General features: G+C 57.9%; 1 protein-coding gene across 1 annotated transcript in view; it reads left to right on the top strand.

The window, feature by feature from the left end:
- Window positions 1-15,310, top strand: part of LOC120399329 (SCO-spondin-like) — a 162,555-nt gene that overhangs the window by 138,893 nt on the left and 8,352 nt on the right. The window contains exons 102-109 of the mRNA XM_039527511.1: window positions 210-348; window positions 961-1,163; window positions 1,715-1,885; window positions 3,147-3,274; window positions 6,163-6,314; window positions 7,172-7,218; window positions 7,633-7,797; window positions 14,562-14,770. Coding sequence (XP_039383445.1) covers window positions 210-348; window positions 961-1,163; window positions 1,715-1,885; window positions 3,147-3,274; window positions 6,163-6,314; window positions 7,172-7,218; window positions 7,633-7,797; window positions 14,562-14,770 — 1,214 coding nt within the window. The remainder of the gene's footprint in view (window positions 1-209; window positions 349-960; window positions 1,164-1,714; window positions 1,886-3,146; window positions 3,275-6,162; window positions 6,315-7,171; window positions 7,219-7,632; window positions 7,798-14,561; window positions 14,771-15,310) is intronic.

Genomic DNA, 15,310 nt, shown 5'->3' with positions numbered 1-15,310 from the left:
CAGCCCCACAGTGCTCATCCAGCCCCCTTATTCCCTTGTCCCATCTGTACCCAGCCCCATGGTGATCAGCCAGGACCCCTCGTTCCCCCATCCGTACCCAGCCCCATGGCTCCCATTCAGACCCCCCGGCCCATCCTGCCATCCCACCGAACTCCACCTCTCCCCTCCCTCACTCTGTCCCAACCCCTCACCTCCCACTCCTCCGCCAGGCTGCCGGTGCCCTGAGGGGCAGCTGCTGCAGGACGGCGTGTGCGTGCCAGTCCTGGCCTGCCGCTGCGGGCTGCCCACTGCCAACGGCACGCGGGAGCTCTGGCCGGGACAGGCGGCCGAGCTGGACTGTCACAACTGGTAAGGAGCGGGCGGGAGGGGGGCCGAACGGGGGCCCCGGATCCTTCCACCCAAGCTCAGGAGGGGCTGGCCGGGCGCCTGGCTCTGGGAGGGGACCCTGACCGGGGGGAGCTCAGCGTGCGCGGCTCCCGGAGACGCGGCAAAGGGGTCTGCAGAGCCAGGCTGGGCCCGGCAACCCCGGGGTGTCCATGTGGGAAGTACAGCGCTGGGACCTGAGGATCCGCTGCCCGTTACACTGGAGCAGAGTGGCCCAGCGCAGGCTTTGGGAGTGGGTGCAGCCTGGCCAGCGGAGAGGCGCCCTCGTGCTGGCGGGGGGTTCCCCGTGGAGCTCGATGGGGTTGGCAGTGCCCGTGGCACGGGAGGGCGCAGAGCCGGGAGCGGTGGCTCTGCAGAGGAAGCCCGAGGGCTGGCACGCAGGAGCAATGAGAGGAATGTCTGCCCTGTGCTGGGAGCCTGGCAGTGCCAGGGGAGAGCTGGGCGGGTGCCCATCGCCCGCAGGATGTGGGCCGTGCGCTGCCGGGCACTTGCTGCGGGACTGCGCCCGGCCATTGGGCAGGGGCAGATCGTGGTTGCGGGTGTCTGTGACCCCCTGAGCCGTGTCTCTCCCTGCAGCACGTGCGGGAACGGCACCTTCGCCTGCCCCGATCTGGAGTGCCCCTTCTATGGGCCCTGGTCCGAGTGGAGCCCCTGCTCCGTCACCTGTGGGGGAGGCAGCACGCTGCGGCACCGCCCCTGCCAGGAGAGCCCCGCCGGGGCCCCGTGCACCGCCGACGCCATGGAGGAGATCGCGGAGTGCAACCTGCAGTCCTGCCCGGGTGAGTGCCGGCCCCACGGCCCTGCCGGGGTGAGTGCCGGCCCCGCGGCCCTGCCCGGGTGAGTGCCGGCCCCGCGGCCCTGCCCGGGTGAGTGTCTGCCACACGGTCCTGCCCGGGTGAGTGCCTGCCCCACGGTCCTGCCCGGGTGAGTGCCTGCCCCGCGGCCCTGCCCGGGTGAGAGCCAGCCCCACGGCCCTGCCCGGGTGAGAGCCAGCCCCACGGCCCTGCCCGGGTGATTGCCAGCCCCGCGTCCCTGGCCAGGTGTGTGCCAACTCCACGTCCCTGCCCAGGTGAATGCTAAACCTACCATCCTGCCTGCGTGAGTGCCAGCTCCACGGCCCTGCCCGGGTGGGTGCCAGCCCCATGGCCATCTAGGGCCCTTCAGCAGCTGCTGCCCTTGTTGCCTGTTGTATCCCCAAGGAGTGAGCGTCTCCCCGGTGCCCCGGCTTCCCACCCTGCACCCCGCAGGCGCCGCCTTCCCTGAGCCTACTCCCTGCCGAGTGCAGTGGGTGTGGGCCCTGCCCCCGCCTGACCCTGCCCTGCCTTTGCAGCTGGCTGCCAGCTGAGCCCGTGGTCGGCGTGGAGCCCCTGCAGCGCCAGCTGTGGGGGGGGCGTGTCAGAGCGGAGCCGGAGCCTGCTGTCCCCAGGGGAGGGCCGGGGGGAGCACTGCCCTGCCCCCCTGCTGCTGCACCGCGCCTGCCACACCCACAACTGCACGCCAGGTACGGGCTGGGCTGGGGGGCCGGGGCCTCCAGCGCGGAGCACATGGCTGGGGGAGAGAGCGGCGCCCCCTAGAGCCTGCAGCCGGCGCCCAGCAGGTCAGCCTGCAGCGGCTGAGGGCATAGACCCCCTAGGGGGACCTGGAGGAGAGTCCCTGCCAGCAGACGGTGCGGCGTGTCCGGCAGAGGGGAGCCCCCATCTACATGGCCGTGGCGCGTGTGGGGCAGGGGAGCCCCCGTCCGTACGTGGGCGCGGCGCGTCTGGGGCAGGGGAGCCCCCGTCCATGTGTGGGTGCAGCGCGTCTGGGGTAGGGGAGCCCCCGTCCGTACGTGGTTGCGGCGCGTCTGGCAGAGGGGAGCCCCCGTCCGTACGTGGGTGCGGCGCGTGGGGCAGGGGAGCCCCCATCCGTGCGTGGGTGCGGCGCGTCTGGGGCAGGGGAGCCCCCGTCCATGTGTGGGTGCAGCGCGTCTGGGGTAGGGGAGCCCCCGTCCGTACGTGGGTGCGGCGCGTCTGGCAGAGGGGAGCCCCCGTCCGTACGTGGGCGCGGTGTGTCTGGGGCAGGGGAGCCCCCGTCCGTACGTGGGTGCGGCGCGTCTGGGGCAGGGGAGCCCCCATCCGTGCGTGGGTGCGGCGCGTCTGGGGCAGGGGAGCCCCCGTCCGTACGTGGGCGTGGCCCGTCTGGCAGAGGGGAGCCCCCGTCTGTGCGTGGGGGCGGCGTGTGTGGGGCAGGGGAGCCCCCGTCCGTACGTGGTTGCGGCGCGTCTGGCAGAGGGGAGCCCCCGTCCGTACGTGGGTGCGGCGCGTGGGGCAGGGGAGCCCCCATCCGTGCGTGGGTGCGGCGCGTCTGGGGCAGGGGAGCCCCCGTCCGTACGTGGGCGTGGCCCGTCTGGCAGAGGGGAGCCCCCGTCTGTGCGTGGGGGCGGTGTGTGTGGGGCAGGGGAGCCCCCGTCTGTGCGTGGGGGCGGTGTGTGTGGGGCAGGGGAGCCCCCGTCTGTGCGTGGGCGCGGCGCGTCTGGCAGAGGGGAGCCCCCATCCGTGCGTGGGTGCAGCACGTCTGGGGCAGGGGAGCCCCCGTCCGTGCGTGGGCGCGGCGCGTCTGGCAGAGGGGAGCCCCGTCTGTATGTGGGCGCAGCGCGTCTGGCAGAGGGGAGCCCCCATCCGTGCGTGGGTGCAGCACGTCTGGGGGAGGGGAGCCCCGTCTGTATTGCGGGCGGGGGGGCTCGCGGCTCCCCGGTGTGACCTGCCCCCCCTTGCTCTGTGCAGAGTGCCCGGGCCCCCAGGTGTACAGCGACTGTGCCAACGCCTGTCCCCGCGCCTGCGCCGACCTGCGCCCCGGCACCGTGTGCCTGCGGGAGGAGTGCCAGCCCGGCTGTGCCTGCCCTCCCGGCCAGGTGGGTCTCTGCCCCCTCGGCAGGACACTGAGACGTCAGCCCTGCCTGCCCCACGGGGCCCCAGGCTGGGCTCTGGCCTCCCCGGGCCCCCTGCCCCGGACACCCCCTGCCTGGTACTGAGCCGGGGGAGGGGAGCCCGCCTCCCCCCCGGGCCTCATCCCTCCCCCAGCAGCCTGGAGGGCAGAGGGTCTCCTACCACTGACGTGCAGGAGCTGGGCTGGCAGGGAGGAAGGGCCAGGTCCCGTCTGGCGCCGAACAGACGGCGGTGCCATGAGCTGCCATTCGAGGGCCACCCCCTGTGACAGCACCTGCACCCACAGCCCCAGCCCCCCGGCTGCGGGGCCTGGACAGCTCCCGGGTCCCTCCTCCCCAGGCTGTGGGGCAGGATCCCCAGCCTGGTCTCTGGGAGGGCAGAGGGTTCCCCAGCCTGGTCCTTGGAGGGGACAGGAGGTTCCGCCGGGCTGGTCTCTGGTGGGTGGGGACAGGGGGTTCCCGGGCCCAGTCTCGGGGGGGGAGGGACAGGGGGTTCCCAGCCTGGGTCTTGGGTGGGGCAGGGGGTTCCCCAGCCTGGTCTCTGGGCAGGGAGTTGCCGGCCTGGTCTCTGGGAGGGCAGAGGGTTCCCCAGCCTGGTCTCTGGGGGGTGGGGCAGGGGGTTTCCCAGCCTGATCTCTGGGGGGACCGGGTGTTCCCCAGCCTGGTCTCAGGGCCGGGAGTTGCCGGCCTGGTCTCTGGGAGGGCAGAGGGTTCCCCAGCCTGGTCTCTGGTGGGTGGGGACAGGGGGTTCCTGTTATATCCTTGGTTTGGGGGAAAAATGGGACCCCAGGATTTCCACAATGTCACTGTAAGATTTAGTGTCAGGCTTAACAGGGTGTAGGAAGCTGCGTAGCAGGGAGTAGGTTTTAGCCCCTACAGCACTTAAGAATATTGGCACCTTCTTCGCTTCTGTAATGTCATTTGCAATACCAAAAAGCTGAAAAAGCTCATGTGATGGTGCTGCCCGTGGGAGCCAGCTGAGGTCACTCAATCAGGGTGAACTGCAAACCAAACGGGGCAGACAAACCCCAAACGCTGGTGGTTATTCCAATACTTAGATTTACGAACCAGCACAAAACAGCTTCTACAGCACCTCACTGGTCACTTAGAAGTCCAAACCACGCAGTTCCCTTAAAGTGCCCAGCCTCAGGCCTTCGTCCAGACACACCTGTTAGATATGATGTTGATTCCTGAGAATCTTACTTCATCATATAAAAGAAAAGGTTCTTCCAATCCCAAAGGATCAGCCACATACCCAGGTCCAATTATAACTTAGATCTTACCCAAAATACACGCTACAGCCAATTCTTATTAACTAAGCTAAAATTTATTAAAAAAGAAAAGAGAGAGAGTGTTGGTTAAAAGATTAATCTACAGACAGACTTGAATTCAATTCTTGAGGTTCGGATACACAGCAGAGATGAGCTTGTAGTTGCCAAAAGTCCTTTTAGAAATAGTCCAGAGGTTATAGTCCAAGTTTCATATTCAGGGTGGCTCCAGTCAGTGACTGGGGATCTCAATTCTTATGGCTTAAGGTTTCCCCCTCTTGAAACCCAAAGCAGATCTGAGATGAAGCAGGATCGTGTCCCAGGGTTTTTATACATTTCCAGCAGCCTTTTGGCCTGAGAAAACAATAGGCTCAACTCCTTCTCCCAAACATCCTGGCAATTAGCACAGAGTAATTTACCCATTAAACAGTTCAGATACAGGTTAGCACAACCTTCAAAGAGACACATAGACAATAATACTATTTCACTCAAGTATCATCATAAATGTTAATATTCCTTTTTTTGATCTTTGAATTCAAACTATAGCAATAGACAAGACTTGTTTGCTGACATCCCAAGCCCTGAGCAAACATCTCCCCTTCTACCTCTAACAATGCAGACTTGCATTTCAAAGCTCTAGTCATTTACATATCTTCCTAACCCGTCCTTAAGGTTCACCCCTGGGTCAGGTCAGTCTATGAGTTAATTAACTCTTTCTGGCCCTGCCATCTTTCAATGAGATATTGTATCACAGTCATAACGTCACAGCTCAGTATACACAGGCCACTGCTCTGTATTCTCATCAAAAGGTCCCAGAGGCCTGGTCAGAGTAGCCATGAGTTTTAGTTTCACTTCCACGGTCAGTGCAAACAAGCAGGTTTCTTTACCTTGACTTCTACTTCCTTCCGTTACCGGAGCAGCACCGGGATCCCATCCATGGTCACCACTTGTTAGATCCTCGGGGGCAGCCGGTTTAGGAGAAATCACTTGAGGCCAGACAGCAGCCAGCTAACAAACCACCATTTATTTACAGCCACAGAGCTCACCCAACCGGCCCGAGCTAGCCCCCAATAATCTAACTCAGGTGCCATAGCAACAAAAACCATGACAACCAAATACACAACAGTTCCCTGGCCCGTTCTCCAGTGGGTGGGACGGGGGGTTCCCAGGCCTAGTCTCAGGGTGGGGGAAACAGGGGATTCCCAGCCTGGGTCTCTGGGGGGACAGGGGGTTCCCCAGCCTGGTCTCGGGGCCGGGAGTTCCCCAGCCCGGTCTCTGGGGGGACCGGGAGTTCCCCAGCCTGGTCTCTGGGGGGACAGGGGATTCCCCAGCCCGGTCTCTGGGGGGACAGGGGGTTCCCCAGCCCGGTCTCTCGGGCCGGGAGTTGCTGGCCTGGTCTCTGGGGGGACCGGGAGTTCCCCAGCCCGGTCTCTGGGGGGACAGGGGGTTCCCCAGCCCGGTCTCTGGGGGGACCGGGGGTTCCCCAGCCCGGTCTCTGGGGGGACAGGGGGTTCCCCAGCCTGGTCTCGGGGCTGGGAGTTGCCGGCCGGTCTCTGCGGGCCCGTGGCAGCTGCTGTGTCGCTGCAGGTGCTGCAGGACGGGGCGTGCGTGCCCCCAGATGAATGCCGCTGTTCGCTGCTCCCTGCGCCCGCCGTGCCATGGGCTTCCAACCTGTCGCAGGAGGAGCGGGCGAGAGAGTACCCGGCCGGCAGCACCATCCACCACCAGTGCAACAGCTGGTCAGTGCAGGGCCGGGGGGGGGGGGGGGGACTCCAGTACTGCCCGCTGCAGCTAGGGGGCAGGCTGCCCCACAGGGACAGTGCCAGGGGAGCACTGCCTCCTGCAGACAATGCCAGGGGGTGGCAGCGAGGGTGGGGGTCTGCCCCACACAGGCAGTGCTGGGCCCCGTCCCGAGTGACCCAGGGCTCACGGGTGACTGCTGCAGGGGTGTGGGGCAGGCGCTGCACTCTGCCCTGGGGCGGCAGCACGGAGCTGGGGGGCTGGCTGAGGACACAGAATGGTCACTGTGGGACGGGGCTGGGGGGCTGTGAGCCATGGCGGCTTGGCCCTGGCAGGATCAGACCTCCCCCTCTCCAGGCAGGGGGCCGGCCGGTGGGACTGAGCTCAGGGCACAGGCTCCAGGCACATAGTGCTCGGGGCCCATGGCACAAAACCCCCAAGCTCTGGGAGGGGAGCAGGGTCTGGTGGGATAGAGCAGGGGGCTGGAAGCCAGGACTCCTGGGTTCCATCCCGGCTCTGGGAGGGGAGCAGGGTCTGGTGGGATAGAGCGGGGGGCTGGGAGCCAGGACTCCTGGGTTCCATCCCGGCTCTGGGAGGGGAGCAGGGTCTGGTGGGATAGAGCAGGGGGCTGGGAGCCAGGACTCCTGGGTTCCATCCCGGCTCTGCCACTGACCTGCTGGGTGAGGGCTGGCAGGCCCCTTCCTCTCCATGCCTCAGTTTCCTCCCCAGCTGTGTGGGGGGATGACAGCTGGGGCTGAGCTGGGTGCTGGGGTGCAGGGCTCGGAGCCTGGGGTGGGCACGTCTGGCGCGGCAGCCAGGAGCCGGCTCCCATCTCACGCCCTCGCTCTGTTTGCAGTGTCTGTCGCAGAGGCACCTTCAGCTGCTCCCAGCAGGACTGCAACGGTAAGAGCCCCCCGGCCGGGCCCCACCCACCCCACGCCCGGCCTGCAGGCAGATCAGCACCAAGCATCCCGCTGCCCCCCGGGCCCTGCCCGCGCGAGACAGCCCAGCTGAGCCTGGCAGGGGTGGTCGCTGGAAGGCAGCGCTGGCAGTGCGGGGAGCTTGCTCCAGGGGGCAGGTGCTGTGGGGCGAAGGTCTCTGCTCCTGCAGCACCCATGGAGCCCAGAGGGTGAGGGCCGGGGGTGGCAGCCCAGCCCCTCCGAGCACGGGGAAAGTGGTAACAGACGAGCACTCACATCTCAGCCCCCAAGTGCGCTGGGGTTGGTGCTGACGCCCCACAGAATGTCGGGGCTCAGCTCTGACCCCCCCCCGCACTGTTGTGGGTTCGGCCCTGACTCCCCCCCATTCTCCCCACAGTGGACTGCCTCTGGTCCGCGTGGGCAGCCTGGTCCGCGTGCTCAGTGACGTGTGGGCCGGGCGTGCGGATCTCCCAGAGGCACCAGCTGCAGCAGCGCCTGTACGCCGGGGCTGAGTGCCTGGGCCCCCCGACGCGCCGGACGCCCTGCTCCCTGCCCGACTGCGGTGAGCTCCCCCGCGACTGCTGGTGTGGGGGTGGGTGACTGGGTGAGCGGGGTCCCCATGTGCTGCTGGGCACTATGCTATGGAGGGTGCAGGGGAGCCACCCTCCTGGGGCCCCCAGTGGCTGCAGCAAGACGGTGCCCAAAGGCTGCTGACCAGGGTTTCCCCCCTCGCTAGTGTGACGAGGCGGTTCTGGCGGGACCCAACGGAGGTGCCAATTCAGGACCAATCGCTTAGACAGGGCAGTCACAGCCCTAGGCTGGGGTTTCTCCACCTCTAAGGCACCAAACCAGCCAGACAGAGAGGACTTGGATTTCACCGCACTGGCTAACCACAAGCAGGGGTTGGACTAGATACCTTCTGAGGTCCCTTCCAACCCTGAGATTCTAGGATTCCATAAGTCACACAAGCAATTTCCTTAGACACTCCAGTCTCCCAGTATCACCACCAGTGCACTCGTCCTGGGGATGAATGGTTATGAAAACCAACAACCCGATAAAAGAAAAAGGTTCTCCTGATCCCAAAGGACCAAGCCCCAGACCCAGGTCAATATACACATCAGATCTTACCCACAAATCACACTGTTGCCAATCCTTTAGAATCTAAAGGTTTATTCGTAAAAGGAAAAAGATAGAGATGAGAGCTAGAATTGGTTAAATGGAATCAATTACATACAGTGATGGCAAAGTTCTTGGTTCAGGCTTGCAGCAGTGATGGAATAAACTGCAGGTTCAAATCAAGTCTCTGGAACATCCCCCGCTGGGATGGATCATTCAGTCCCTGGTGTAAAGCTTCAGTTTGTAGCAAAGTCCCTCCAGAGGTAAGAAGCAGGATTGAAGACAAGATGGAGATGATGCATCAGCCTTATATAGGCTTTTCCAGGTGTAAGAACCTCTTTGTCCTTACTGTGGAAAATTCCAGCAAAATGGAGTCTGGAGTCACATGGGCCAGTCCCTGCACTTTGCTGAGTCACAAGGCTTATCTGCCTCCTCTCCATGGGTCAGTTGTGTAGCTGATGGTCCTTAATGGCCCATCAAGCAGGCTAGGCAGAGCTGACACCAACTTGTCTGGGGTGTCACCCAGAAGCACAGCACAGATTTGAAATACAGACAGGACAGAACCAATACTCATAACTTCAGCTACAAAATGACACATGCACCCAGACAGCATAATCATAACCAGCAACCCAGAACCTGGTCTTAGACACCTTATACGACCCCCTTTACATGAGATTTGGTGCCACTACAGGACCTTGGTCGCAACCATGTTCTATGTGGTCGCAGATTATATCAATAACTGTGACGGAGCTGTTCTGGCGGGACCCAACTGAGAGTGCCAAATCAGGACCAATTGCTCAAACAGGGCAGTCACAGCCCTAGGCTGGGGTTTTTCCACCTCTAAGGCAAACCAAACCAGCCAGACAAAAGGGACTTTGGTCTCACCCCACTGGCTAACCACAAGTCACACAAGCAATTTCCTTAGACACTCCAGTCTCCCAGCATCACCACCAGTGCACTCGTCCTGGGGATAAATGGTTATGAAAACCAACACCCCAATAAAAGAAAAAGGTTCTCTCGATCCCAAAGGACCAAGCCCCAGACCCAGGTCAATATACACATCAGATCTTACCCACAAATCACGCTGTTGCCAATCCTTTAGAATCTAAAATCTAAAGGTTTATTTACAAAGGGAAAAAGGTAGAGAAGAGAGGTAGAATTGGTTAAATGGAATCAATTACATACAGTAATGGCAAAGTTCTTAGTTCAGGCTTGCAGCAGTGCTGAAGTAAACTGCAGGTTTAGATTAAGTCTCTGGAATACATCCCCCACCGGGATGGGTCGTTCAGTCCCCTGTGTAAAGCTTCAGTTTGTAGCAAAGTCCCTCCAGAGGTCAGAAGCAGGATTGAAGACAAGATGGAGACGAAGCATCAGGCTTATATAGACTTTTCCAGGTGTAAGAATCCCTTTGTCTTCACTGTGGAATTTTACAGCAAAATGGAGCCTTGAGTCACATGAGCCAGTCCCTGCATACTTTGCTGAGTCACAAGGCGTGTCTGCCTTCTCTCCATGGGTCCATTGTGTCCTTAATGGTCCTTAATGGGCCATCAAACAGGCTAGGCAGAGCTAACACCAGCTTGTCTGGGAGGCTTCCCCCAGAAGCACAGCACAAACTTGAAATACTGCCAGCATAGAGCCAACATTCATAACTTCAACTAAAAATGATACAGACATACAGACAGCATAATTATAACCAGCAACCCGGAACCTGGTCTTAGACACCTTATATGACCCCCTTTACTTAGGATTTGGTGCCACTACAGGACCTTGGTTGCAACCCATGTTCTATATGGTCCCCATTTATATCAATAACGTCACACCCCCAACGCAAAATTGATGCAGGAAGGGATGACAAAACATCGCTGACTGCATCCCAAGAGCCCCCTTTCCTTGGGTCTGTCTCACTACAGCTAGTGTTGGGCTAGAGGCCGCACCAGGGTATAACCGAAATGGTTTATCAAAGTCATGTTCAATAACATGAATGGATCTCTTTACAAACTTAAGGTATAACTTGGTCAGCTTTTGCAGCATGGTTCCTGTATGTTTTATGTGATCTTGCCAAGAGCTAAAGAAAACAGCTACTTTATCCATACCAGCCTTGGCCAATGTTTTGAACCCAATTAACATTAAACCAATGTAGATATTGATGTTGTTCATAGTACAGGACTCTTGGCATTTAGCCATGAAAGCAATATGGTAGTGTGCCTCAGTTTTCCCTTTCATACAGCACATCAGGTCTGGAATGTATTTTGCCCTGTGAAAAGTTTCAACATTGTTTACATGCATTAACTGTGAAACATCAGTATAGCAAGGCCCTTTAACATAAAGTGTGTTTTTATGTATTCCTTTCAATATGTTTAAGGGATTTTCCAAAAGATTAGGCACATTGTACATTGTTACAGTCCTTGGCAATAGCAACACATTAGTTACAAAAATTAGCATAAGCAATAACAACAAATTCATTGCAAGTGTCCATTTACAATCATATTTGTCATGCCATACCCTTGGCTCAATACCATTGGAGATTGGGCATTTTAGGGTTAACCTGTGGCTTCCCTTTGCAAAATTCAGTCTTCTCTTTCCTTCTTGTCCTGCAGGATGAGACCCTGATTTCTCTTGCTTAACGGAATTCACTGGCTGATGGGGTGGGCCCTCTGTGCTAACAGCTATTAGCAATTCTGTCTTCTCCCTGCCAGCCAAGTAATCCGCATCAACACAGACCCTAGCTTTTAACTCTTCAGCTGCTATGGATTCCAAGGCTGGACTTTGACTTACAGAGATACCACACAAATCCAAAGAGTCTGAGGGTGAGAGCTGGCTTGCTCTCCCCTGCCTCCTCAAGCATTTAGCCATACAACTGTTCTGCTCTGAAACACCAGTAACTGAATCTGTCCTCAGATCCTGAAGCACAGACTGCTCACTTACAGATTCAGCATGGAGACATTCCTGTCCCAACAGCATTGTCTCCCCACCAACAAGCTGGCCACACACAGCCAGGTGGTTATAGGGCTGCTCAACTTCCTTAACAGCTTCTACTCCACCTGAGACCTTTTTAAAGCTGCCCACACTGGATCTCTCAAATGGAATGTCAGTGGATCCATTCACAACAGAAAATTTCTGGCTGTTAGCAACTGAAACTTTTAAGATTAAATCACTTTTACACCCTTCAGTTGCAGTAAACTGCTTGCACAGGCTACCATGAGGATTCCTTTCCCTAGGAGCTTCTCTAAGCAGCAATTCACCCCTCTCAGAAATTCTGCCCTTCCCCTCTTCACCTAGGGCTTGCTCTAAAGGAACACTTCCCTGAGCAACCACAGATGCTACAGACTTTCTAGATAACAGGTCAGAAGTAGTCTCCTTCCCTTGGCCATGAACAAGTTCAGGAATCTTTTCCTTCTTGCTACAAGTTGTCAAACTGTCAGTCGGTAACACAATTAAATCACCTTTATGCTCTCCTTGTGCCCTGGCTGGGGTATCACCCTGATCAGACAGAGTTGCTGCACCCTTTTCCAACCACACATTAGCAACTGGCAAACTACAAGCACCAGAATTGTCTGTTCTCTGGGATTTTGCTATGACACTAACTGGATGCAACCTAGTCACAGTGCCATTCCCCCCAGCAGACACAAACTCAGGACCATTCCCTTCCTGGGCTTTAGCTGTATTTACAACCAACTTCGAGACAACTGAATCACCCTCAACCATTACAGGCTGACAGGCACCTTCTGTCTGCTCCACAGACACAGAAGAGCCGGAGACACATTCTCCTTTACCAGACACACAGCTTGGGATTTTACTTCCCTTGTCCCAGCACACAGGGCTGTTCACAGACAACTGCTTGGAGACTGGGGTAGCTTCCTTTATAGGCAAATCACAGTTACCCATTTCAGGTTTACTTCTACAAGCTGCACTAGCCACCAATCCATTACCCATTACAAATTTACCCTCTCCCTCCTCAGTTAGGGATTTAACCTGAGAAACATTTTCCTCACCAATGAGATCTTTCTGCTCTTGATTTAACTCCAGATTCACTTCTGAGACATCAGACAGACATTCAGAAACTTCATTCCCAGACACACTGCTTCTTGGCACAGACAAACCTTTGGAGCAACCCACCTCAGGCAAATCATTGCCCACACTAGACACAGGTTTAAGATCATTCCTCTCCTGTGACTGGCTACCTGGATTGAACAAAGCTTTGACATTTTCCCCAATTAAAAGATCTTTAGGCAATAACTTCCTGACGCCAGCTATCACTTCATGCTGAGCCCCATTCCACTCAAGGTGGATTCTGGCTAAAGGCACACGGACAGTAAACTCACAGAGGATCACAACATTCACACTCTGATTTGGTAAATAATCTTCCTCTTTGACCAGATCTGCTCTAACAAGAGTGATGTTAGAAGCCATAATTTGCCCTAAACAGCTTTTACCATTGACTTTTACACTCTATGAATTTTCCATTACCATTCCCATCCATAGCACTGGCACAATTTATGGGGCCACCCCCTACTGAACACACAGTAACAGCATTGACATAAAAGGTGTCATTGTTGGGGTACATTTGGTTACCCCCAGACAACTGCTCAGAGTTATACAACATACCAACATTGTTACAAACTGGACTTTCAAGAGGGTACAGTCTCTGCTGTTCTTCCATTGCTTTTTTGACTTGGAGTTGGAGTCTAGCTGTCTCCTGTTGCATCTGTCGAGTTTTCTCCTCAGCAGCCAGCAGCTCCAGACGCCTCTTACGAGCTTTTTCTTCTCTCTTAGCAACTTCTTTCTTTCTCTCATCAGCCTCTTTCTCCATTCGAATTTCTGCCAGTTCTTGCTCATAATCAAACTGCAGGCTGTCTCTCAAGGCTTGCAGTTTCCTTGCTTTTCCTGATGCTTTCTGTCTCATGGTCACTGATCTTTAACCAACCAAACTCTCAATCCCAAAGTTAAAATTTGGATAGCGTGGGGTTCTGACCCAACGCTTAATTGACCTGGTTCTGTGGATCCAAGCACGACTACGCCACTGTGACGGAGCTGTTCTGGCGGGACCCAACTGAGAGTGCCAAATCAGGACCAATTGCTCAAACAGGGCAGTTACAGCCCTAGGCTGGGGTTTTTCCACCTCTAAGGCACCAAACCAGCCAGACAAAAGGGACTTTGGTCTCACCCCACTGGCCAACCACAAGTCACACAAGCAATTTCCTTAGACACTCCAGTCTCCCAGTATCACCACCAGTGCACTCGTCCTGGGGATAAATGGTTATGAAAACCAACACCCCAATAAAAGAAAAAGGTTCCCTCGATCCCAAAGGACCAAGCCCCAGACCCAGGTCAATATACACATCAGATCTTACCCACAAATCACGCTGTTGCCAATCCTTTAGAATCTAAAATCTAAAGGTTTATTTACAAAGGGAAAAAGGTAGAGAAGAGAGGTAGAATTGGTTAAATGGAATCAATTACGTACAGTAATGGCAAAGTTCTTAGTTCAGGCTTGCAGCAGTGCTGAAGTAAACTGCAGGTTTAGATTAAGTCTCTGGAATACATCCCCCACCGGGATGGGTCGTTCAGTCCCCTGTGTAAAGCTTCAGTTTGTAGCAAAGTCCCTCCAGAGGTCAGAAGCAGGATTGAAGACAAGATGGAGACGAAGCATCAGGCTTATATAGACTTTTCCAGGTGTAAGAATCCCTTTGTCTTCACTGTGGAATTTTACAGCAAAATGGAGCCTTGAGTCACATGAGCCAGTCCCTGCATACTTTGCTGAGTCACAAGGCGTGTCTGCCTTCTCTCCATGGGTCCATTGTGTCCTTAATGGTCCTTAATGGGCCATCAAACAGGCTAGGCAGAGCTAACACCAGCTTGTCTGGGAGGCTTCCCCCAGAAGCACAGCACAAACTTGAAATACTGCCAGCATAGAGCCAACATTCATAACTTCAACTAAAAATGATACAGACATACAGACAGCATAATTATAACCAGCAACCCGGAACCTGGTCTTAGACACCTTATATGACCCCCTTTACTTAGGATTTGGTGCCACTACAGGACCTTGGTTGCAACCCATGTTCTATATGGTCCCCATTTATATCAATAACGTCACAATAACGTCACAGCTAGCGTCAGGGCAGCATGCCCGGTGAGGCCGGCCCAGCGCTCTGCTCCGGGGAGGGCAGGTTTGGGGGCCCTTGGCCTGATGTGTGTCTGCTGCTGCAGCCTGTCCCACAGGGGAGCGTTGGCACGGCCCCAGCCTCACTGCGCCCTGCGAGCGAACCTGCCAGCAGATCTACGAGGAGCCGCGACCCAACTGCAGTGTGGGGGCTGCGCCGGGCTGCGTGTGCGAGGCCGGGCGGTACCGGAACAGCAGCGGGGACTGTGTCACCGCCGCCCACTGCGAGTGTGAGCACGGGGGCCAGCTGCGCCCGGTGAGTGTGCAGGGGCTGCGGCTCCTCCCCCAATCCATGGCACAGGCCGGACCCGGGAGACCTGCCCAGCCAGGGGACCTGCCGTGCTGCCAGGCCCAGGGGTGCTGAGCTGGGCGTGCCCCTGCACTGCCAGGGCCTTCCCTGCAGGAGACACTGCCGTGGGAGCAGCCTCGGGCTCCCGCATGCAGAGCTCTGGGCGGCAGCCTCCCCTGGGCAGCGCACCCAGCTCTGGAACGGAGCCCAGGGTCTGCCCTGCATGGTGCCACTCGGGGGGGCAGCCGGAGCCAAGGGTCCGCCCCGTGCGGTCCCGCTGGGGGGGGGGGGGGGCAGCCAGAGCCCGGGGTCTGCTCCGCAAGGTCCTGCTTGGGGGGGCAGCCGGAGCCCAGGGTCTGCCCCACACGGTCCCACTGGGGCAGGGCAGCCAGAGCCTGGGGTCTGCCCCACACGGTCCCGCTGGGTTGGGGGAGCCGGAGCCCCATGTGGCCCCACTGAGTCAGGGCAGCAGAGCCTGGGGTCTGTCCCGCACGGCCCTGCTGGTTC

Source organism: Mauremys reevesii, linkage group 2, assembly GCF_016161935.1.
Source record: "Mauremys reevesii isolate NIE-2019 linkage group 2, ASM1616193v1, whole genome shotgun sequence".
Lineage (NCBI taxonomy): Eukaryota > Metazoa > Chordata > Testudines > Geoemydidae > Mauremys > Mauremys reevesii.
This window is presented reverse-complemented; position numbering and strand designations above follow the sequence as displayed.